Source organism: Chiloscyllium punctatum, chromosome 6 (genome assembly GCF_047496795.1).
Source record: "Chiloscyllium punctatum isolate Juve2018m chromosome 6, sChiPun1.3, whole genome shotgun sequence".
NCBI classification, from domain to species: domain Eukaryota; kingdom Metazoa; phylum Chordata; class Chondrichthyes; order Orectolobiformes; family Hemiscylliidae; genus Chiloscyllium; species Chiloscyllium punctatum.
In genome coordinates this window covers 3,711,608-3,736,955 of record NC_092744.1, presented here as the reverse complement: position 1 = coordinate 3,736,955, position 25,348 = coordinate 3,711,608, and the positions used below count along the sequence as shown (strand labels likewise).

Below are 25,348 nucleotides of genomic sequence, written 5' to 3'. Positions count from 1 at the left end.
CTGATTTGAACATGTTTTTTATGAATTAAAATAATCCTTCTTCATTAAACTTAAAATTTCCTTTAACCGTCTAGAATTAGAAGGCCAGAAGTATGTTTAAGGAGAGTATTAAATGCAGAGTTAATTTTAAAAATGAACTCTTGTAGTGTAGATTATAAAAGAGTCAACAGGGATAATTTCAAATTTTTATTGCCAAACAAAAAACAGGATAAAGGAAACTGACGATATATTTTATACCCTATCCAATTTATTTTGTCTACTGAAATCAATGTAAAATAAAATCAAACCATGTGTAAAATAAGAGAGGTGAATCACTTTTTCCACATCTCACCCACTGATTAATTTAAAATTAACTCTAATATCCCCAATATTTTGTAGAAGTGATACAGGTTCCTATATGTAGGTTCAGTATATACTGTGTATATAAAATTGTGGTCTGAATAACTACCAAAAATATAGATCACTGCAGATTGAAATGCTCTCTCTCTTCCACAAGGTCAATGCCCTCATTTTAATTTATGGAGTTTGGGATATATTTCTCTACTAAGTGCACATAATTAAATAAATGCCATCTGTGCAATGTACTAGTGGCTCGGTGGTCTCTTGTGGTCTCTCAATTTAAGTATTTGTCGAAATCATCAAATGACTGAAAATGATAAACGTAATACTCCATCAAAATGTTACACTAATTAGTTTTATTGTACTGTGAAGATCAGTGGAATCCACACCTGTACAATTGCTTGCATAAAGTATTTACCATTGTAAAAGCAAAGGGCAGAGTCTTTGCCAAGCTTTGTATCAGCACCATCACTTTATATCAATTACTTTGTTGATGTGAAAGTGCTCATAAATGTTACCAATATCAACAAACTGTCCAGCAAATTTAGTAGTTTTTTTTGCTACAGTCCAATCAGCACCATAAAATAATAGCATTAGTTTATCTTCATCTCTGTATTAATACCTTTCAAACATAATTAAGAATAGCACCATTATACCCTTTGAGTCCAGATTTACTTTGTACAGACTTGACAGCGGCTTATTATGGATCGTAATTCTCCTGCCTTTAGTGTTTGTGGTCTGGGTTTCCTGCAAATAAATATAAAGAACTCCTTTAGGTTCAGCCCATTAGGTTACTGCAATTATGTTCAGTTAGCAGATAGGCAAACTATGTCTTCATTATAGAGTTTCTGGGTTAGAGAAGACAATATTCTAGTGTTTGCTTGCCATTGAAGAAAAACACCATGTATGTTGCTTATAGAAGAAATGATCCGAAGTGAGGATATCCACTTACTATCCTGTTGTGGTTCTGTTCGCCGAGCTGGGAATTTGTTTTGCAGACGTTTCGTCCCCTGTCTAGGCGACATCCTCAGTGCTTGGGAGCCTCCTGTGAAGCGCTTCTGTGATCTTTCCTCCGGCATTTATAGTAATTTGTATCTGCCGCTTCCGGTTGTCAGTTCCAGCTGTGCGTTGTAGTGGCCGGTACATTGGGTCCAGGTCGATGTGCTTATTGATTGAATCTGTGGATGAGTGCCATGCCTCTAGGAATTCCCTGTTTGTCCGATGTAGTATTTTGTGCAGTCCTTGCATGGGATTTTGTACACTACATTGGTTTTGCTCATGCTGGGTATCGGGTCCTTCGTCCTAGTAAGTTGTTGTCTGAGAGTGGCTGTTGTTTTGTGTGCTAGTGGTTGCAGTAGTCTGGCTGTCAGTTCAGAAATGTTTTTGATGTATGGTAGTGTGGCTAGTCCTTTGGGTCGTGGCATGTCCTCATTCCGTTGTCTTTCCCTTGTGCATCTGTTGATGAAATTGCGGGGGTATCTGTTTTTGGCGAATACCTTGTATAGGTGTTCTTCGTCCTCTTTTTGTAGTTCTGGTGTACTGCAGTGTGTTGTGGTCCTTTTGAATAGTGTCTTGATGCAACTTCTTTTGTGTGTGTTAGGGTGGGTGCTTTCGTAGTTTAGGACTTGGTCTGTGTGTGTGGCTTTCCTGTAAACCTTTGTGGTGAATTCTCCGTTCGGTGTTCTGTGTACCATCACGTCTAGGAATGGGAGTTGGTTGTCCTTTTCTTCCTCTCTAGTGAATCGGATTCCTGTGAATGTGGCGTTGATGATCCGGTGTGTGTTCTCTATTTCTGTGTTTTTAATGATTACAAAGGTATCATCCACATATCTGACCCAGAGTTTGGGTTGAATTTGCAGTAAGACTGTTTGTTCTAACATTTGCATTACCGCTTCTGCTTTGAGTCCAGAGATGGGTGTGCCCATCGGTGTGCCGTTGATTTGTTCATATATTTGGTTGTTGAATGTGAAGTGTGTTGTGAGGCTCAGGTCCAGTAGTTTGAGTATGCCGTCTTTGTTGATAGGTTCCCCGTCTTGTTGTCTGTTCTGTATGTCCAGCAGGTTGGCTATTGTTTCTCCGGCTAGGGTTTTGTCGATAGAGGTGAACAGTGTCGTTACATTGAATGAGACTATAGTTTCTTCCTTGTCTATGTGTATATTTCTGATATTATAGGACAAACAGAGAACAGCCAGGGAATTCCTAGAGGCATGGCACTCATCCACTGATTCAATCAATAAGCACATCGACCTGGACCCAATATACCAGCCACTGCAGCGGACAGCTGGAACTGACAACCGGAAGCAGCAGATACAAATCACTATAAATGCCTGAGGAAACATCACAGAAGCGCTTCACAGGAGGCTCCCAAACACTGAGGATGTCACCTAGACAGGGGACGAAATGTCTGCAACACAAATTCCCAGCTCGGCAAACAGAACCACAACAACAAGCTACAAATCGGTTAGGTGAATTGGCCATGCTAAATTGCCCATAGTGTTAGGTAAGGGGTAGATGTAGATGTAGATGTAGGGGTATGGGTGGGTACGCTTCGGCGGGGCGGTGTGGACTTGTTGGGCCGAAGGGCCTGTTTCCACACTGTAAGTAATCTAAAAAAAAAGAAAAAAAATCTTCTCCCAAACTTTGAACACCTACGGCCGAGAGACGCTAAGACTTACTATCCTATCAATATTATAAAAGCATGTTTGTTTGAATTAGCTTATTAATACATGTGAATACCTTAAACTGAATCTGTCCAAGTATTATAGCAGTTTGGCAATAACTCATTTCTGCATGCATATTTAGTACAATATTTACAATGATCAGTCTAAAATGATGAGTGTATTCTGTGTGTCATTGGCTGCACTAGTCTGGTCAGTTGTGATCTCCTCAGTTTGAAAGTCTTTTAGGGGGAAAAGTGCTTTTACAAGAAAGAAAGGACAATAGAGCTGAAATTGAGCTTCAGCAGGGACACAAATGATCTGTTCTCAAAATAAATCTGGGACCTTCTTTGGATTGTCCAACAGTTGTGAAAGGTACTATACATGGCTGTAAGTTCCTTATTTTTTCTTCCTATATGATGGCATGCAGGTTATGCTTTATCGGTTGTTTGATCACTTCTGCTTCAGACAGATTACTGTGATTAACTTATAATGATCAGTGTCATGGCCAAGATTGCTTCTGCCCAAATTTTTAATCAGCATAGTTGATCATAGCAAGGGCTACACGTACAGAATTTTGTGCTTACGTATGTCAGCAACAAGTAGAATATAAGTACCAGAGTGCCTCGCACTGCTCAGAAGTGGAGCCCATTTATTCAGACAAAGTAAAAACACTCCATCTGCTCACACTGCATCTGCCTGCAGCCATTTTTCATTTTCATTCCACATTGTGATTTGGATGAGAATCGAAGACACAAATAGTTCATACTTCATAGCTTGCGTCGGAGGCTTAGCCTGTTTGTCTAGGTGATTCCTCGTCCTGTACTACCTGTAAAGCTCATCAGTTTTCAAACATTCTACAATACCAACAGATCCTTTAATGTAGCTCTTCGTCTCTCCACTGAGTCCCTAGCCTAAAGCTTTGTTGTGATGAACTGTCTCTCTGTCAAGCCAGGATGATGGTGACCAGCCCTTCTCAATACCGTGTTTTCCCATGCTGTATCATCTTCCATCCTTATATGTACAGTTGCCTGTCTTTCCAGTTGTTGTCTTCTGCACCACATTATGCTATCTCCAATTCCAATTCTAACTTTCCCACCACAGCAGTGGCCTTTGATAGTCTTGAATTTCATCGCACAGGCTCTAAGACAAACCATTACCCAAACTCTGACTGACTCAGAAGGACAGCCGATTGATCTCTGTGATGCTCTCGTGCTGACTTATCGTTAATCCCTGGACTGGATGGAAGTGGTCTGCAGGTCTGACCACGGTGCCCTCGAGCAGATTTAGGACTGAATTGAGAAGGAACTTCTTCACCCAGAGTGTTGTGGATCTATGGAATACCCTGCCCAGTGAAGTAGTTGAGACTTTCTCAGTAAATGTTTTTAAAGTTAAGATAGAAAATCTTTTGAAGGGTAAAGGAGTTAAGGATTATGATGAGAGGGTGGGTAAGTGGAACTGAGGTCATGAAAAGATCAGCCATGATTTTATTGAATTGCAGAGCAAGTTCGAGGGGCCAGATGGCCTGCTTCTGCTCCTTTTTCTTCTGTAGCTGTTCTGACTTTAATGTTGGAGGGAAAAAAAAATCCTGCATTTGATGAGGCAAGATTAAGTAATAATGAGATGTCTGTAAACTCCAATAGGCTCCTCATCACTCACTGGTGAGATTCTCATCAAGTTATTGAAACATGATGTGGATAATCATAGTTTTTATCTCAACATCAAGAATCTAATTTTTCCATTCTTCTCCTGTTTTCCCAACTATCTAGCCATTGCCTAGATCATTATCTGGAGGAATTCTGCTTAATATTTTACATCTTATTAAGCTCTGAGCAGAAATGACAGATTACAGATAAAGTTAAAAGATCTGCATGGGAATGCAACATCCATGAAAATGAAAGTAGGGAGGAAGAGATTGTTGGGTCAGCGAATGACCTAACCAAATGCTAAAACAATCCTCTTGGTTTAGCTCAACCAAGTACTCCTAACACTTTTGGATCATATGGCAACGTGTCTCAGTGGATTTTAACTGTATCCATACTGCCATATGACTTCACTAAGGTCACTAAGACATATTAATTATTTCCTCAGCAAATTGTGACATAAAATCACCAGCGGAGGATTGCAGGACAAAGCGTTTTAACCTTTGTTGTTGTTGCCATATAACTCTTACAGCAAATATAGTTAATCTCAACTGATGCTCATTAAGAGTTTTATTTTTGTTCATTGGATATGAGCATTCCTAGAGAAGCCAGCATTTATTGCCCAACCTTAATTATACTAGAGAAGGAGGTGGCGAACTGTCTTATCCACATCCATCAAAGTTTCACCTGCACATCCACCAATATCATTTATTGTATCCGTTGCTCCCGATGTGGTCTCCTCTACACTGGGGAGACTGGGCGCCTCCTAGCAGAGCGCTTTAGGGAACATCTCCGAGACACCCGCACCAATCAACCAAACCGCCCCGTGGCCCAACATTTCAACTCCCCCTCCCACTCTGCCGAGGACATGGAGGTCCTGGGCCTCCTTCACCGCCGCTCCCTCACCACCAGACGCCTGGAGGAAGAACGCCTCATCTTCCGCCTCGGAACACTTCAGCCCCAGGGCATCAATGTGGACTTCAACAGCTTCCTCATTTCCCCTTCCCCCACCTCATCCTAGTTTCAAACTTCCAGCTCACTTACTGTCTCCTTGACTTGTCCGACCTGCCTATCTTCTTTTCCACCTATCCACTCCACCCTCTTCTCTTTGACCTATCACCTTCATCTCCTCCCCCACTCACCCATTGTACTCTATGCTACTCTCTCCCCACCCCCACCCTCCTCTAGCTTATCTCTCCATGCTGCAGGCTCACTGCCTTTATTCCTGATGAAGGGCTTTTGCCCAAAACGTTGATTTCGCTGCTCGTTGGATGCTGCCTGAACTGCTGTGCTCTTCCAGCACCACTAATCCAGTATTTGATTTTCAGCATCTGCAGTCATTGTTTTTACCTTGTCTTATTCAACTGTTGCATTGGGATACCAACAGTGATGCCAACAAGGGAGTTTCAAGAATACAGGAGAATATAGATAGACTGGAGAGTTGGGCGGAGTAGTGGCAGATGGAGTTCAATCTGGGCAAATGTGAGGTGATGCATTTTGGGAAGTCTAATTCTAGAACCAACTATACTGCAAATGGAAGAGCCTTGGGAGAATTTGATGAGCAGAAAGATCTGGGAGTGCAGGTCCATTGTACCCTGAAGGTGGCTGTACAGATGGATAGAATGGTCAAGAAGGCGTATGGTATGCTTGCCTTCATCAGACGGGGTATTGGGTATAGGAGCTGGCAGGTCATGTTAAAATTACACAAGACTTTGGTTCAGCTGTATTTAGAATACTCTGTACAGTCTGGTCGCCACATTACCAAAAGGATGTGGATGCTTTGGAGAGGGTGCAGAGAAGGTTTACGAGGATGTTGCCTGGTATGGAAGATGCTAGCTATGAAGAGAGATTGAGTAGGTTATTTGTTTTCATTTGAAAAAAGGAGATGGGGGAGACTTGATTGAGGTCTACAAAATCATGAAGGGTATAGACAGAATGACTAGAGATAGACTTTTTCCCAGGGTGAAGGATTCAAGAACAAGAGGTCACTCGTACAAGGTGAGAAGAGAAAAGTTTAAGGAGGATACACGCAGAAAGTACTTTACACAGAGGGTAGTAAGTGCCTGGAATGCGTTGCCAGCAGAAGTGGTAGAGGCAGGCACGGTATATTCATTTAAGGTGCGTCTGGACAGATGCATGAGTCGATGGGGAGCAGAGGCATACAGATCCTTAGGAATTGGGCAATAGGTTTAGACAGTGGATTTGGATCGGCACAGGCTTGGAGGGCCGAAGTGTCTGTTCCTGGGCTGTAAATTTGCTTTGTTCTTTCTTCTTTGTCATTCCACATACAAACCACCTACTAATGCATCTGTCAACCACGAAGGTTGCCCCTCGTGTCCCTTTTAAATCTTTCTTCTCTCACCCTAAAAATACAACCTCTAGTTTTGAACTTCCCTGCCTAGGGATAAGACCTTTGCTATTCACCTCTGCCTGTATAAGGTCACCCCTCAACCTCCTACTCTCCAGTGAAAAAAAATCCCAGCCTATCCTTATAACCTGAACCCTCCCTGTAATATCCTGGTAAATCTTTTATGTACTCTCTCTAATTTAATAATATCCTTCCTACAGCAGGGCGGCCAAAACTGCACACAGTACTCCAAAAGTGGCCTCACCAATGTTCTGTAGAACAGCAACATGACGTCCCAACTCCTTTACTCCATGTCTGAGCAATGAAAGCTAGTTTGCCGAATGCCTTCTTTACCACCCTGTCCACCTTTGATGCCACGTCTAAGGAACTATGTACCTGAGCCCCGATGTCTCTCCATTTGACAACAATCCCCAGGACCCTACCCTTAACTATGTAAATCCTGCCCTTGTTTTTCTTCGCAAAATGCAACATTCGCATTTATCTAAATTAAACTCCATCTGCCACTCCTTGGCCCATTGGTCCTTTGTAATCTTAGATAACAGTCTTCACTGTCTATTATACCACCACTTTTGGTGTCATCTGCAAACTTACTAACCATGCTTATACAACATAATTCCAAATTAGGATGGTGTGTGGCTTGGAGGGGCTTTCACAGGTGGGGTGTTCCAATGCATCTGCCTTTGTCCTTCTAGCTGGTAGAGGACGTAGGTTTGGAAGCTGTTGTCTAAAGTCCCTTGGTGAGTTGTAGCTGAGCATTATGTAAATGGCACACATTTTAATGCAAAAAAAACCCAGTATTTGTACAGAAAAGGAAACTTGTTAGGACTGAAATTCACCTTCAGGAGGATTGCTAGCTTGTGCTTTGTAAATGGTGGACAGGCATTGGATAGACTGGAACATTCCTAGCATTTGATCTACACTTGCTACCACAGCATTTATGTGGTTGATCCACTTCAGTCCTTGTCAATGGTAGCCATCAGCTTGTTGATAATAGGTGATTCCGTGATGGTAATGCTATTGGACATTAAAGGTGATATTTAGATTCTCTATCTGGCGATTGTAATTGCCTAGCACTTCCATGGCACAAATTTTGCCTAGGTCTTGCTGCGGAAGGAGGTTGAGTGTTTCAGTATCTGAGGTTTTGCAAATGTTGACAAACGTTAAGCAATCATCAGCAAATATACTACTCTGAGGGAGCACTTTGATTTAAACACAGAAGATCCTGAAGGGTCTTAACCAAGTAGATGTAGAGACAATATTCCTTTTGGATGTCTCCCTTTCTGGAAGAATCGAGAACTGTTTAAAAATCATGGGTCGCCTATTTAAAGGAGATGAGGTGGAACCCTTAATGTTCAGTGGCATTAACATCACTGAATCATCAGCAAGTATCCCTATTCTGAGGGAGCATTTGACGAAGCAGTTGAAGGTAGTTGTGCCTAGGATACAACTGAGATAATTGACCTTCACAACCACAACCATCTGTAGTAGCTTTGACATATGTTGCAAACAACGATGCAACACAGTATGTTTAGCTATTTCCAGTTACTCAATTATTCTGAAACAGTTTAAATCTGATATAAGTACAATATATAGATCGTAGAAATCCCAAAATACTTTAACTGTTATGATTTTCTTGAGAAGCAGGTTAAGTTTCCTTAGTCTGTCTCTCATCAATATTTTAGTAAGTCCTAATGATTAATCAACTTCAAACTTAAGGACACATATTGGATGGCAGTGGATTGGTGGTCCATTCAAAGTAACATTCTTTACTATTGCAGTGTGATCAGCCTTATTTTGGGTCTAAACGATTTGCACTCTTCCTAATGGTGAATTTCAGCCCTAATGTGTTTTTTTTATTACAGTTTTGTTTGAGTAAATGAAAGTTTTCAAACTGAATTGGTTCCCAAATCACAAGATATTGGAGTCAGTTATTCATATGTTGTGTCATGTGAATTGTATAATCTGTGTGCTTTTCTATTTACTTAGTCTATTATGTCTGTTGTTGGACATAAGCAAAGAAAACATTCTCTGAAAATGATGGGACAGTGTAGATAGCAAAGGGAGTCCTTGACCCAGTGTCAGTATTTCCATAAAGTCACCAAACGTTTCAGTATTTCAAAGACAATCCTTGTGTGGAAATGTTTAGAAACCACATAGAAACAACTTATCTATTACCATTGCATACCCAAAATACGCTGCTAAAAGTGACAGGATTGAGTTTGTTTTGAGTGACAGTGCAGAGCCATCTTAGGATGCTCCATCAATGACCATCCCTCCAAGGGATCAAAATTGGGAAATTTGCCCAATGTTTGCAAAACGTCTAGTATCATTGGCAACATCTAATGTAATGTCATATACGAAATAGGAGAAAGAGTAGGTCATTCAACAACTCAATCCTGATCTCCCACTCAATAAGAATGTGGCTGATCTGATTGTAATCTTTTGGTGCCTTGCTTAACAAGAACCTATTTACCTTTTCTTCAAAAATATTCAAGCATTCTGCTTCCACACCTATTTAGGAAGGTAGTTCCAATGACACACAACCACCTTAAAGAAAACATTCCATCTCATCTCTTTTAAATAGGCGACCCATGATTTTTAAACAGTCATCTGTATTTCTCGATTCTTCCAGAAAGGGAGACATCCAAAAGGAAACATCGTCTCTAGATCTACTCAGTTAAGACCCTTCAGGATCTTCACTGTTTAGTTATCTCTTGATTTGGAAATGCTGGTGTTGGACTGGGGTGTACACAGTTAAAAATCACACAACACCAGGCTATAGTCCAACAGGTTTAATTGGAAGCACACTAGCTTTCGGAGCGACGCTCCTTCATCAGGTGATTGTGGAGGACACAATTCTAAGACACAGAATTTAGAGCAAATATTTACAGTGTGATGTAACTGAAATTATACATTGAAAAATACCTTGATTGTCTGTTGAGTCTTTCATCTGTTCGAATACCATGATAGTTTCACTTCTTTCATGTGTAAATCACAAAACCTTTTTTTTTAAAAGTGGCATTCTCAGGTTAGCTGTTAACAATGATGTTATCTAGACAATATGTTGAAGGTGTTGGCCCCCTGTGTTCTCTGTCTATGCCATGATGTTTAGATTGATTTTAATCTAAAAAGTGAGATAACAGAGTTTTGCATGAATTCATGCAGTTTTTGAGCAAAGTACAATGTAACCCTGAAAGTACAAATTCACCCCACAAAATATATGTGTTCATGTGGATCTTTGTGTGTGTGTGCCTGTCTGGGTTGGGGGTTGTGAGTGTGAGAGAGAGTGTTTTTGTGTGTGTAGTGAGTGTAGAGTGTCTTAAGTGTGAGAGGGTGCATGTGTGAGTGTGGGAGTGTCTGTGCATGTGTGTGTCAGCATGTGTGTGTGTGTGTATGTGCATGTGTGTGTATTTATATATGAGTGTCTGTGTGTGTGTATAGTGCAATGGTGATCACCTGTAATGTGACATGAACCCAAGGTCCCGGTTGAGGCCCTCCCTATGGGTACCGAACTTAGCTATCAGCCTCTGCTCGGCCACTTTTCGCTACTGCCTGTCCCGAAGTCCGCCTTGGAGGATGGTCACCCGAAGGTCCGAGGTCAAATGTCCTGGACCACTGAAGTGTTCCCCAACTAAGAGGGAACACTCCTGTCTGTTGATTGTTGGGCGGTGCCCATTCATCCATTGTCGTAGCCTTTGCTTGATTTCCCCAATGTACCATGCCTCAGGGCATCCTTGCCTGCAACATATAAGCATATTGAATGGGCACCACACAACGATCAACAGACAGGAGTGTTCCCTCCCAGTTGGGGAACACTTCAGTTGTCCAGGATATTCGACCTCGGACCTTCGAGTAACCATCCTCCAAGGCGGACTTCGGGACAGGCAGCAGCGAAAAGTGGCCGAGCAGAGGCTGATAGCTAAGTTCGGTACACATAGGGAGGGCCTCAACCGGGACCTTGGGTTCATGTCACATTACAGGTGATCACCATTGCACTATATACACACACAGACACTCCTACACACATACACACACACACAGGGACTCCTATACACACACATACACGCACACAGATACTCACACACACCCTTTACAGACACACACACTCCCACACTCACACAGGCATCCTCTTAGAGACTTAGACCATTCTACACTCATGCACATACATATACACTTTCTGTCACAGACACTTACAACTCCCCACCCCAGACACACAAACACACACTCACACATGCACCCTCTCACATTTAAGGCACTCTACACTAACTACACACACATATACACTCTCTCACACTCACAACCCCCAACCCAGACAGACAGACACAGGCCCACATGCACACATATATTTTGTGGGGTGAATTTGTACTTGCAGAGTTACATTGTATTTTGCTGAAAAACTGCATGAATCCTTGTAAACCTTTGAGCTCAAAAACTGCATGAATTCAGTTTTTAGATTAGAATCAATCTAAATGTCATGGCATAGACAGAGAACACAGGGGGCTAACAGCTTCAACATATTGTCTAGCTAACACCCATTGTTAAAGCTAACCTGAGAATGCAACTTTTTAATATAAAAAGGTTTTGTGATTTACACATGAAAGAAGTGAAACTGTCATGGTATTCGAACAGATGAAAGACTCAACAAACAATCAAGGTATTTTTCAATGTATAATTTCAGTTATATCACACTGTAAACTTTTGCATATGTGTGGCCATGTGTATGTGTGTGTATAGGAGTGCCTGTGTGTGTGCGCGTGTGTGTGTGTGTGTGTGTGTGTGGAGTTTGCACATTCTCCCTGTGTCTGCGTGGGTTTCCTCCGGGTGCTCCGGTTTCTTCCCACAGTCCAAAAAAATGTGTGCACGTTAGGTGAATTGGCCGTGCTAAATTGCTCGTAGTGTTAGGTGAAGGGGTAAATGTAGGGGAATGGGTCTGGGTGGGTTGCTCTTCGGAGGGTCGGTGTGGACTTGTTGGGCTGAAGGGCCTGTTTCCACACTAAGTAATCTAATCTAAATTCTGTGCCTTAGAATTGTGTCCCCCACAATCACATGATGAAGCTTTTTATTCCTGATGAAGGGCTTTTGCCCGAAATGTCGATTTTGCTGCTCCTCAGATGCTGCCTAAACTGCTGTGCTCTTTCAGCACCACTAATCCAGAATCTGGTTTCCAGCATCTGCAGTCATTGTTTTTACCTAAAACAAGCATTGGCCACCAGATCTGTGCAACAATAACAAAAAGAAGAAGGGCACGGAAAGAGACGTAGGGATCTACAGAACAGAAAAAGGCCCTTTGGCCCATGAGGTCTGTGTAGATCAGTGCACAGCTTTAATAGTTCTGTAGCTGCTCACTCATTGTGCACCTTCCTTGTTCTCCTTTATCTAAAGAAGAATGTCCTGTCTCTGTGATTGGTTAGACAGTTGCTTGCTGAACATGATTAATTTCACCTGCCTTCCGAGAATAAGGGATGGTTATCCTTTCTCCATTTGTGTTGCACAAAAATCTTGTTTTGTTTCTTGGCAGTTAATAATCAGTTATCTGAATACACATATCTTGTATTCTGTTACAGCATTTGTATGTGGATAGCGGGATGACAATATGCACTTAGTATAAAAGTCTTGCAATGGTTTGCCAGTGTATTGCTGTGTATTAAGAGTGCTGGAATACTACCTGAACTAAATGTTGTGCTCATCATGTCAGCAAAGGTCATGCATGTTGTACTCCTAAATTGTTGAACAATGGGAAATTTGGAAATGTAATCCATCAAAGGGATGCTGTCTTCTCTATGCACTGAAAAGGTTGGGCTACTTTCATCCAAAGAGTAAATGAAGCATTGTATGGATTTAGTCTCCCTCCACTGTTGGGATTGACATGTTTGACATGGCTTATATACCTTGATAAGTCAAGAATATCCTGATTCAGCTCTGAACAGAGCATAGATTCATAGGCTAGCCATCTTGTGTGTGTAGTACCGATATTTCGTTGGTATAACATTAACATGATATCTTGTAATGCTTTTGGTATTAGGACTTCTTTCCCCTTGAAAATGATTTGTTTGACATACTAAATTTGACACTGTATGGCCAAAATGAACAAATCTTCTAAGGTGCTACTTTGATACTGTGATAACTTCCCTCGATAATGGTCTTTTATAGAACATGGAACAATACAGCGCAGAACAATCCCTTCGGCCCTCGATGTTGTGCCGACCTGTGAACTCATCTAAGCCCATCCCCCTATACAATCCCATCATCATCCATGTGCTTATCCAAGGACTGTTTAAATTCCCCTAAATGTGGCAGAGTTAACTACATTGGCAGGCAAGGCGTTCCACTCTCTGAGTAAAGAATCTTCCTCTGACATCTGTCTTAAATCTATCACCCCTCAATTTGCAGCTATGCCCCCTCATACAAGCAGATGTCATCATCCTAGGGAAAAGACTTTCACTGTCTACCCTATCTAATCCTCTGATCATCTTGTGTCTCTCTATCAAATCCCCTCTTAGCCTTCTTCTTTCCAATGAGAACAGACCCAAGTCTCTCAGCCTTTCCTCATAAGACATTCCCTCCAGATCGGGCAATATCCTGGTAAATCTCCTCTGCCCCTTTTCCAATGCTTCCACATCCTTCCTGAAATATGGGGACCAGAACAGTACACAATATTCCAAGTGTGGCCACACCAGCGTTTTGTATAGTTGCAACATGATATTGCGGCTCCGGAACTCAATCCCTCTAAGAACGAAACCTAACACACTGTATGCCTTCTTAATAGCACTATCCACCTGGGTGGCAACTTTCAGGGATCTGTGTACATGGACTCCAAGATCCCTCTGCACATCCACACTACCAAGAATCTTTCCATTGACCCAGTATATTGCCTTCCTGTTATTCTTCCCTAAGTACATCACCTCACATTTATCTGCATTGAACTCCATTTGTCACCTTTCTGCTCAATTCTACAGTTTATCCAAGTCTCCCTGCAACCTGCAACATTCTTCCACACAGTCCACCTCTCCACCGATTTTACCATCATCTGCAAACTTATTAACCCATCCATCTAAGCCTGTGTCCAAGTTGTTTATAAAAATGACAAACAGCAATGGTCTCAAAACAGATCCTTGTGGCATACCACTAGTAACCTGACCCCAGGCTGAACATTTTCAATCAACCACCATTTATTGCCTTCTTACAGAAAGCCAATTTCTAATCCAAGCTGCTAAACCATCCTTAATCCCATGGCTCTGCATTTTCTCCAACAGTCTACCATGTGGAACCTTATCAAAAGCTTTACTGAAGTCGACGTACACCACGTCAACTGCCCTTCCCTCATCCTCATGCTTGGTCACCTTCTCAAAAAACTCAGGTTTGTGAGACACAACCTGCCCTTGATGAATCCATGTTGACTATTTCCAATCAAATTGTTGCTTACCGTATGATTATAAAGCCTATCTCTTATAATCCTTTCCAAAACTTTTCCTAAAACAGACAAAAGGCTTATTGGTCTTTTGCTACATTTCAGTTGTTTTTTCCATAGCTGCTAATTCCAACTGTTCACGCTGAATCTGGCTGAAATGTAGCAGATCATATTTGAAAATATCTTCAGTTATAGTCCAGAGCATCAACGTGTAGATTAAGAGGTATATCTTAGTCTTTGTGTGAACCTGTGTAATCTGCTGAGCATATTTATGTAATCACCCTGGTAGCTGGTTTATATTTCACTTTCCTCAAAATCATTTACTGTTTCGATTGTGTCACATATAGTTTGTTCCATCACTGTGGAGATGATTTGAATCTCATGAATTGTGACTACACCAAGGTCTGTGCACACTAGTAGTCCTGCCATTGCTCAACTGTTGTAATTACTTGCATATTGGCAGTGCGGTATGATTCTGCCAATGTATGGAGTTGTTGATATATTATATACTGAGAAATAGTCTGTCAGAGGTAGTACCATGGAGCACTACTTACTGAGATGCAGGTCTTTCATGGTGTTTAGCAGTAATATGGTAGCATTAGCTCATGCATCAGTTTTTGCTTTTGGTGAGTTGTAGAGTCATACAGCACAGAAGGAGACCCTTTGGTCCAACTCATCTATGCTGACAGACACCCCAATCTGGCGTAGTCCCATATCTCTCTAAATCCTTCCTATACATATATCCACGGGGATGGCCTCAACCGGGATCTTGGGTTCATGTCACACTACAGGTGACCCCACTGCACAATACACACTCTCTCACTCTCACTCTCTCTCTCTCTCTTTCATCCACACACACACACACACACACACTCATGCAGACCCTCATAAACTCACACATTCACTCCCACACACCCCTCTCATTGACTTAAAACCCTTTACACTCACTCACACACACCCTCTCACAGCCACTCATTAATTTCACCCCCTAACACACATACAGCACATACACATATACGTTTGTAGGATGAATTTGTACTTGCAGAATTACATTTTACTTTGCTCAAAAACTGCATGAATCCATGTAAGATTCTGTAAATCCATTTTTTAGAATAGAATCAGTCTGACCATTGTGACACAGACAGCCTCACACAGGGAGCTAATGCCTTCAATACACTGAAATAACACCAATTGTTAAAGTTCACTTGAGGATGTAACTTTTAAAAAAGGTTTTTCAATTTACATATGAAAGAACTGAAACCAACATGGTCATTCTAAAAGATGAGAGACTTAACAAACAATCCAGGTCTTTTTCAATATATAATTTCAGTTACATCACACTGTAAACTTTTGCTATAAATTCTGTGTCTTACAATCTTATTCTTCACAATCACCTGATGAAGGAGCAGCGCTCCGAAAGCCAGTGCTTCCAAATAAACCTGTTGGTGTATAACCTGGTTGTGTGATTTTTAACTTTGTACACCCCAGTTCAAAGGGGTCTCCAAATCATATACCAATCCAGATATCTTTTTAAATGTTGCAGTTGTACTCACCACCACTTCCTGTGGCATTCACAAACCACCCTCTGATGAAAGCTACCCCTTAGGCCCTTTTTAAATCTTATCCCTTTCACCTTAAACTTACATCCTCTAGGTTTGGATGTGATTTGATCTGATTCATTGTCGTCACATGTATCTAAGTACAGTGAAAAGATTTGTTTTGCAGACAGTTTCGACAGATAATAGCAAATAAGGACATATAGATCATAGGGTGCTCACAGTGAGGCATACCAGGTTACGGCTGCACAAGAGGTGCACAAAGCAAGATCAACCTTAGCAAGATCAACATTATTTGAAGTTGGTTCCATTTAGTAGTTTAATAACAGCAGGAAAGAAGCTATTGAACCTATTGGGTGTGCTTTCAAGCTTCTGTATTTTCTACCTGATGGAAGAGAGCATTGCCGGAGTGGTCAAATGACCTGCTTCCACACTGTAGGGGATTCTATGACAGAATCTCCTGATGCTACATGCTTTACAGATATCAAGAAAAGCCGGATGGTGCAAATTGTGTCTGTTATTGCTTTTCTTATTTTGGTCTGCTTTGCTGACTGTAGTGAAGTGTTAAAACATGTAATTGCTGGCCTGCCACAATGGCTTCATACTTGCATTCATCTTCTAGTAATGTGACAATGACCGTGGTCTTTCCTCTTGCCCAAAAATTCCTGCCAAAGACTTTAATTGAGGCAGTACCAACTCATTGATCCTCACTGACAATTCCTGTTTGGAAAGGTTATACTCATGTTCTTTGTTACAACGTATTCCATCTAACTGGGTAGCAGACCTTTGGGATTGCTCTCTATTTGACATGAGTTGTTAATCCTGAAATTAATTTTTACCTTGACCTGGTCATCAAGAACTTTTTTTCTGGATGTTTCTGATCATGCGCCCCTCCTTGCTGATGGCACCACTTTAAGCCATGTGCCCCTGAGTTTGTGTTCGTGTAAAAGTAAAACTGCAACATTTTAACAGCAAAGATTTTGCAGCTTGCTGTTATGAGTAACAGTTTTTCATGTGTCAAGTGCCAGAAACAAAGTGTTCTAGTTTTCTGGGATTCTGTGCAGTACTGCACTGCACAGGCCTTGTGTTTCAGTTTCTGAGTGCATTTCAGCCTTATTTTATAAGTAAGGCAATACTAGAAATTTATTTTATCTTGACATAACTTGCATTCTAATCAAAATGAAGTTAGTCATCCTCTTGGTGGTGAATGCCTTAGCTTCAGATTTCTACATCTGTGCTCACAGTAAATGAAGGGTGAGAGACCCTTATTTTGTCCAAATCTTTTGTTAGTTTTGAACCTGTTTCCAAATTTTACCAAAACATTGGAGTTTTTAAAGACAGCTACGGTAGCTGTCATAGTGTGAGTATGCCTGTATTAAGTTGTTTTACTTACCTGGACCAGCTACATAAATACTCTCAAAACAAAGCAGGTCAAAGGCCGAATATGTTTCATTGAGTAACTCAATCCTGTCCCAAGCTTTCCCATCATTTATAAGGCATAAATTAGGGGTCTGTTGGAATACTCTCCACTTGCCTGGATGGATATAGCTCCAGCAACACTCAAAAAGGTTATTATTATCTAGGACAAAGGATCCCACTTAATTGGCACCCCACAAATCACTTTAAAGGTTAATTTTCTTCATCATTAGTGTGCAGTGGTTGCATTGTACACTATTTGTATGATTTCAACTGTATTTATCACCTAGAAGGCTGATGGTGGTGGGCATGTGGAAACACCAGCAGCTGCAAGTTTCCCTTTAATCCACACATCATGTTGAACCAGAACTTGGTTGGAATTTGTATTCTTTCACTGTTATCTGATCAAAATCATGGCATTTCCTCCCTTGGAGCATTTTGTAGAAAGTCAAGAGTATGGTGTGTGAAAGACAGCAGGACAGGCAGCAACCAAGGAGCAGGAAAGTCGACGTTTCGGACAAAAGCCCTTCATCAGGAATGAGGCTAGGAGCCTCGGGGTAGAGAAATAAATGGCGGGGGGGGGGGGGGGGGGGGAGGGCGGGAGACGGTGGGGCTGGGGGGAAGGTAACTGAGTGTGCAATAGATTGATGCGGTGGGGGTAAAGGTGATAGGTTGGAGGAGAGGGTGGTGCAAATAGGTGGGAAAGAAGATGGACAGGTGGGACAGGTCATAAGGATGGGGCTGAGCTGGAAGGTTGGAACTGGGGTAAGGTGGGAGGAGGCGAAATGAGGAAACTGGTGAAATCCACATTGATGCGATGGGGTTGGACGGTCCCAAGGCAGAAGAAGAGGCGATTTTCTTCCAGGCTTCATCAGTAAGAGAGTGGTGATGGAGGAGGCCCAGTACCTGCATGTCCTCGGGCGGAGTGGGAGGGGGATTTAAAGTGTTTGGCCACAGGGCGGTGGGGTTGGTTGGTTGCTGCAGGTGTCCCAGAGATGTTCTCTGAAGCACTCTGCGAGTAGGCATCCTGTCTCCCCAGTGTAGAGAAGACTGCATCGGGAGCAACGGATACAGTAAGTGCAGGTGAAATTTTGATGGATGTGGAAGGCTCCTTTGGGGCCTTGGACGGAAGTGAGGGGGGAGGCATGGGAGCAGGTTTTACAATTCCTGAGATGGCAGGGGAAGGTGCCAGGAAGGGAGGGTGGGTTGTTGGGGGACGTGGACCTGACCAGGTAGCCGTGGAGCAAATGGTCTACACGGAAAGCAGATGGGGCGGGGAGAGAAATACATATCTGGTGGTGGGGTCTGTTTGTATGTGGTAGAAATGGCTGAGGATGATACGATGTATACGGAGGTTGGTGGAGTGGAAGGTGAGGACCGGGTGTTCTGTCCTTATTGCGGTTGGAGGGGTGGTGTTCGAGGGCAGAAGTGCGGGACGTGGATGAGAATCGCTGGAGGGCATCATCAACCACGTGGGAGGGGAAATTGCGGTCTTTAAAGAAGGAGGCCATCTGGTGTGTTTGCTGGTGGAACTAGTCCTCTGGAAGCAGATGCGGCGGAGGCACAAGAATTGGGAATAATGGATAACATTTTATAGGAGGAGGTGTAATCCAGGTAGCTGTAGGAGTCGGTGGGTATGTAGAAGATGTCAGTGTTGAATCGGTCACTGCCGATAGAGATGGAGAGGTCCAGGAAGGGGAGAGAGGTGTCAGAAGTGGTCCAGGTGAATCTAAGGTCGGGGTGGAATGTGTTGGTGAAGTTGATGAACTGTTCAACCTCCCCGTGGGAGCATGAGGTGGTGTCGATGCAGTCATCAATGTAGCAGAGGAAAAGGTGGGGAGTGGTGCTGGTGTAACTGCAGATTTTGTAGAAAGCCTACAATGTATGGACTGTAGCAGTACAAGAAGGCAGTTCCTATCTCCCTTCTCAAAGACAACCAAGAATAGAGAAAATATATGCTAACCTTGTCAGTAATGCCCAATGGAGAATTCGCAGCCTGCTTTACACTTGCTGAGTTATTTATTAAATGAAAACAAACATCGAATGAGGTGGGAGACATATTCACATGTTTAAACTATATTAAACCTGTCTGTGGTGCTGCTTTCATACCTGAACATCTGTGAGGGATCTAACGTCGCCAGCCAAAAACTGTAGGTATTTACATAATAGTTGCATGTTCCCCTTCCATGACATTCAATAAAGGGGGCGACACGAAATTCTTCTAAACAGGAGCCAGGTGAAGCCAGTGCTTGGCCTGATCCCTCTGCACCTGAGCTTCTGTGCTAGTGTTGGAGAGGAAAAAAGAATGTTAGCTTTAAGAACAACACTGAAATTTGACTCAACTTTTGTCTGTATCCCCTTTCCTAGCATGAACATTGTTGTCTGTGACTTTTTGTGATAGGTGAACACTCTCTGATTTCCTTTATCACTGCATTCCTCCAATTCTGATCTCTTGAGTATCCCCAGTTTTAATTGTCTTGTTGTTGATGGTTGTTCAGTTGATAAAGTTTTATGCATTGGAATTCTTTCCCTGAAGTCATACAGCTTAGAAACAGGCCCTTTGGCCCACCGTGTCTGCACTGACCAGCAAATACCAAACTACACTAATGCCATTTACCTGCAATTAGTCTCTAGTCTCCTGACATTTTAACTGTTCATCCAGATGCTTCTTAAATGTTTTGAGAGTACCTGCCTCCACTACACTCTCAGGCAGCAAGTTCTATATTTCTGCCACCTTCTGGATCTTTTTTCCACAGATCCCCTTTGAAACATTTACTGATGTCCTGTGGTCTTAGACTTGTCTGCCGTAGGGATAAGATCCTCACAATCTACCATATCTATGCCTCTAATTTTATACATCTCAATCAGATTGCCTGTCAGCCTCCTTTACTCCAAGGAAAACAAATTCAGCCTATCTAGTCTCTCCTGATTAACTTAGACTTGCCAACCCAGGCGATATCCTCATGACTCTCCTCTGCACCCTCTCCAGTGTAATCACATCCTTCCGATTGTGTGGCGAACAGTACTCCGTCTGTGGACTAACCAATGTTTTATAAAGTTGTAACAAGACTTCCTTGCTCCTACACTCTATCCCTTGGGTAATGAAGGGCAGGCACTCTATATGCCTTCTTCACCCCCCAATCTACCTATGCTGACATCTTCAAGAATCAATGGAGTTGTACACTAAGATTCCTTTGTTTCTCGGTACTCCCAGTCATTGTGTATATCCTTCCCTCATTAGACCTCCCAAAATGCATCACCTTTCTTTTAGCAGAGTTAAATTTTGACTCTCGTTGCTCTACCCAGTTCACCAGCTGATCAATATCAGACTGTAGCTGGAGACCATCCTCCTTACTATCAACAACACCACCAATTTTCTGTGTTCTATGAACTTACACATTCAAAATGTTAATGTACATAACAAACAGCAAGGGTCCCAGCATCGATCCCTGTAGTACACTGCTGGTCGCAGGCTTCCAATGACAAAACCCTCCTTTCAGCGTCACCCTTTTCCTACTGTTTGCTAGCCACTTTTGTATCCACTTTGGATCCCATGGACTGTTACCTTTAAACTTGCCTTTCATGTCGAATCTTGTCAAAGGCCTGACTGAAGTCCATTAAACTCCATTTGCTGCACTACCCTCATCAATATATTTAATTACCTTTTCAAAAAAACTCAATCATGATCTCCCTCTAGCTAATCTGTGCTGACTATCCCTGATCAATCCCTGCTTTTCCAAGTATTGATTAATCCTGTCCCTCAAACTTTTTTTGTGATGTCTTCCTAACATTTCTTCTGAAAATTATTCCTTAGAATCTACCCTTTTAACCAAAGTCTTGCTGGTGTGCCCGATTACATTCCTTTCAGTCTGTCAAAATTTCTATGTTGTAATTTTCCTGTGAAGGTCTTAGGATTACTTATACTAAAGGCACTGTATAAAAATACAAGCTGTTTGTGTACGTACCATTACAAAAGAATAGCCTATCCACAAAGACTTCCAGCCCCTCGGGCATGGTGGGATCTGAACAGTTTGACTATGAACAGCTAAGACCATTGCAGGACTTTCACAAACAGTACATCTGGAAACAAGACACATGTTCTGTTAGCATGGACATATATGTATGTGTGTCACTTAAATTACCTTAATCTGAAGTTGTTATTTAGCAGTAAATTCTTCATATAGAGTCATAGAGATGTACAGCATGGAAACAGACCCGTCCAACCCGTTCATGCCAACCAGATATCCCAATCCAATCTAGTCCCACCTGCCAGCACCTGGCCCATATCCCTCCAAACCTATTCATACATCCATCCAAATGCCTCTTAAATGTTACAATTGTACCAGCCTCCACCACATCCTCTTGCAGCTCATTCCATACACGTACCACCCTCTGCATGGAAAAGTCGCCCCTTAGATCTCTTTTATATCTTTCCCCTCTCACCCTAAACTTTAGATTACTTAGATTACTTACAGTGTGGAAACAGGCCCTTCGGCCCAACAAGTCCACACCGCCCCGCCGAAGCGTAACCCACCCATACCCCTACATCTACATTTACCCCTTACCTAACACTATGGGCAATTTAGCATGGCCAATTCACCTGGCCTGCACATCTTTGGACTGTGGGAGGAAACCGGAGCACCCGGAGGAAACCCACGCAGACACGGGGAGAACGTGCAAACTCCACACAGTCAGTCGCCTGAGGCGGGAATTGAACCCGGGTCTCAGGCGCTGTGAGGCAGCAGTGCTAACCACTGTGCCACCGTGCCGCCCACGGTGCCCTCTAGTTCTGGATTCCCTGACCCCAGGGAAAAGACATTGTCTATTTATCCGATCCATGCCCCTCATGATTTTGTAAACCTCTATAAGGTCACCCCTCAGCCTCCGACGCTCCAGGGAAACAGCCCCAGCCTGTTCAGCCTCTCCCTGTAGCTCAGATCCTCCAACCCTGGCAACATCCTTGTAAATCTATTCTGAACCCTTTCAAGTTTCACAACATCTTTCCGATAGGAAGGAGACCAGAATTGCACGCAATACTCCAACAGTGGCCTGACAAATGCCCTGTACAGCCGCAACATGACCTCCCAACGAAAGCATACCAAATGTCTCCTTCACTATCCTATCTACCTGCGACTCCACTTTCAAGGAGCTATAAACCAATGTCTCTTTGTTCAGCAACACTCCCTAGGACCTTATCATTAAGTGAATAATGCTAAGATTTGCTTTCCCAAAATGCAGCACCTCGCATTTATCTGAATTAAACTCCGTCTGCCACTTCTCAGCCCATTGGCCCATCAAGTCCAGATCCTGTTGTAACCTGAGGTAACCCTCTTCGCTGTCCACTACACCTCCAATTTTGGTGTCATCTGCAAACTTACTAACTGTACCTTTTATGCTCACATCCTATGTTTATATCCTAATTGAAATTATTGGACAATCCAATTTTTTTACTGTGAAACTTCTCAGTAGGCTGGGCTAATTATAGTATGAATATCATAAAAGCTAAAAATTCACATTTTTAAAATTCATTCATGGGATGATAGCACAGCTAGCTAGGCCAGCATTTATTGTCCATCCCTAATTGCCCAAAGGGCAGTTTAGAGTCAACTCCATTGCTGCAGGTCTTGGAGACATGTGTAGGCCAGAACAAGTAAGGATGGCAGTTTCCTTCCCGAAAGGACATTAGTGAACTGGGTGGATTTTGTCAACAATTGACAATGGTCATCATTAGACTCTTAATTCCAGATTTTTAGATTAGATTAGATTACTTACAGTATGGAAACAGGCCCTTCGGCCCAACAAGTCCACACTGACCGCCGAAGCGCAACCCACCCAGACCCATTCCCCTACATTTACCCCTTCATCTAACACTATGGGCAATTTAGCATGGCCAATTCACCTAAGCTGCACATTTTTGGATTGTGCGAAGAAACTGGAGCACCTGCAGGAAACCCACGCAGACACGGGCAGAATGTGCAAACTCCACACAGAGAGTTGCCTGAGGTGGGAATTGAACTCAGTCTGTGGCGCTGTGAGGCAGCAGTGCTAACCACTGTGCCACTGTACCACCCATTAAATTACATTAAATTCCCTACAGTGTGCAAATAGGCCCTTCAGCCCAACAAGTCCACACTAACCCTCCAAAGAGTATCCCGCCCAGACCCATCCCCCTACATTCACCTGATTAATGCACCTAACACTACGGGCAATTTAGCATGGCCAATTCACCTAACCTGCCCATCTTTGGACTGTGGGAGGAAATCGGGTACCCGCAGACACAGGGAGAATGTGCAAACTCTACACAGACAGTTGCTGGAGGTGGGAATTGAACCTAGGTCCCTGGCGCTGTAAGGCAGCAGTACTAACCACTGAGCCACCACTCCATCTGACTTTGTATAGAATTGAAATTCCATCATCTGCCATGGTGGGATAGGAACCCAGGTTCCCAGAATATTACTTTCGTCTCTGGATTAGCAGTTCAGCCGTTGCCTTTCCTTGAATTAAGTCAGGCAATAACAATCTTCCACTGAGAAATAAATGTCTCCTTTGTAAATGTTTAAATTTGAGGTATTCAGTGTGAAAGACATTGGGAAATGGAACTGAATGTAATCTTTTCTTCACTCCACATGTAGGCATGCAGATTTCAGTAGGGGTCACTGGTTAATGGTTTGGAGTTAGAATGCTGACAAATTTATTGTCCTCAACCTGGGATCCAAATCCCACTAATAGAAGACTGAATGTTGCCCTGGGAACATAAGAACAGGAATGGATCATTTATCACCTTGACTTAGTCCACTATGAAATCTTGGCTGGTCTACACCATAACTCAACCCTTGGCTCCATATCCCTTAATGATTTTGAATCATAAAAAATCTAGCAATTTCAGATTAATAATTTACAGTTGGTTAAGCAGTGATTGTTATTTACAGAAGATAGTTCTAAACTACTTCTACCCTTCACGTAGAAAAGTGTTTCCTAACTTCACTCCTAAAAGAATCTGGTTCTAATATTCGGGCTACAGCCCTAGGATGAGACAACCCAACCAGCAGAAATTGTTTGTCTTTATCTATCCTGTTTCCATTTCAGTGTTATTCAGTGTTTAAAGTGTTATTCAAATCATTCTTCTAAATTTCAAGGTATAAATATTTTTGTTAACCTATGCTTGAAGTCCAAGTATAATTCTACAAAACTTATATTCTATTCTTTCTGAGGCCAATATATACTTTCTAAGGTGTGTTGCCCAGAACTACGTACACTGTACTAGCTGTGTTCTAATTCAGGTTTTTGTATAATATAAAAAGAATGTCATTTTATTGTCTTTATTTTTGATTTTGGAATGAAACAAGGAAAGGACTGTTTCAAGATCAAGGACTGGAGAGAATTCCTGCCCTTGCAAAAAAATGTTACTTGAATTCATTGGTAGTCATGTTTGCATTGAGGTTTGCAGGCTGTGGGGGAGGTGAAGGAAGATGGAATAGCACTGGAGTGTATATGTGCAGTGAGATTCGACTGGCAACATGGTTTATGAAATTATGATCAATCGTGGCTCCCAAAGGTTATCGGCCTGATGACAATTCTCTGATTTTTGAACAACTGAACAGCTTGTGGTTGTAAATGATATGATATCGCTTAAAGAGCAGGTTCTATGTCTCCAGCTTTGTGAGGTACAAGTACCTGAAGCTTGAAGACAGCCAATTATTTTTTCTCAGCGATTGTTGTAAGTGGTTGCCTTTAGCTTGTAACTAAGAGACTTTGTAATTAGTGTATAAATTGCTCTCTGCCTCCTGCAAAGAAATGGAAAAAACCTGGAGTAAGAGGATCAAAGAACAGAAGCTGTTAGGGATCAAAAAGAGCATCTTGTCAAACCCAATAGACTTGTGCTATTGAACTTTATTTCCACCACTAATTAAACTAACTTGTTTTTGTTTGTGTTTGCAGGCGTTTAAAATGGTATCCTGTCA

At 42.3% G+C, this 25,348-nt stretch overlaps 1 protein-coding gene across 1 annotated transcript in view; it reads right to left on the bottom strand.

The window, feature by feature from the left end:
• Positions 1–242: 242 nt before the first annotated feature.
• The window catches only part of LOC140478663 (uncharacterized), a 298,481-nt gene continuing 273,375 nt past the window's right edge, over positions 243–25,348 (bottom strand). The window contains exons 50-52 of the mRNA XM_072571895.1: positions 21,353–21,467; positions 19,497–19,669; positions 243–1,086 (exon numbers count right to left, since the gene is read on the bottom strand). Of these exons, the coding sequence (XP_072427996.1) occupies positions 1,011–1,086; positions 19,497–19,669; positions 21,353–21,467 (364 nt within the window). The 3' untranslated portion in view covers positions 243–1,010. The remainder of the gene's footprint in view (positions 1,087–19,496; positions 19,670–21,352; positions 21,468–25,348) is intronic.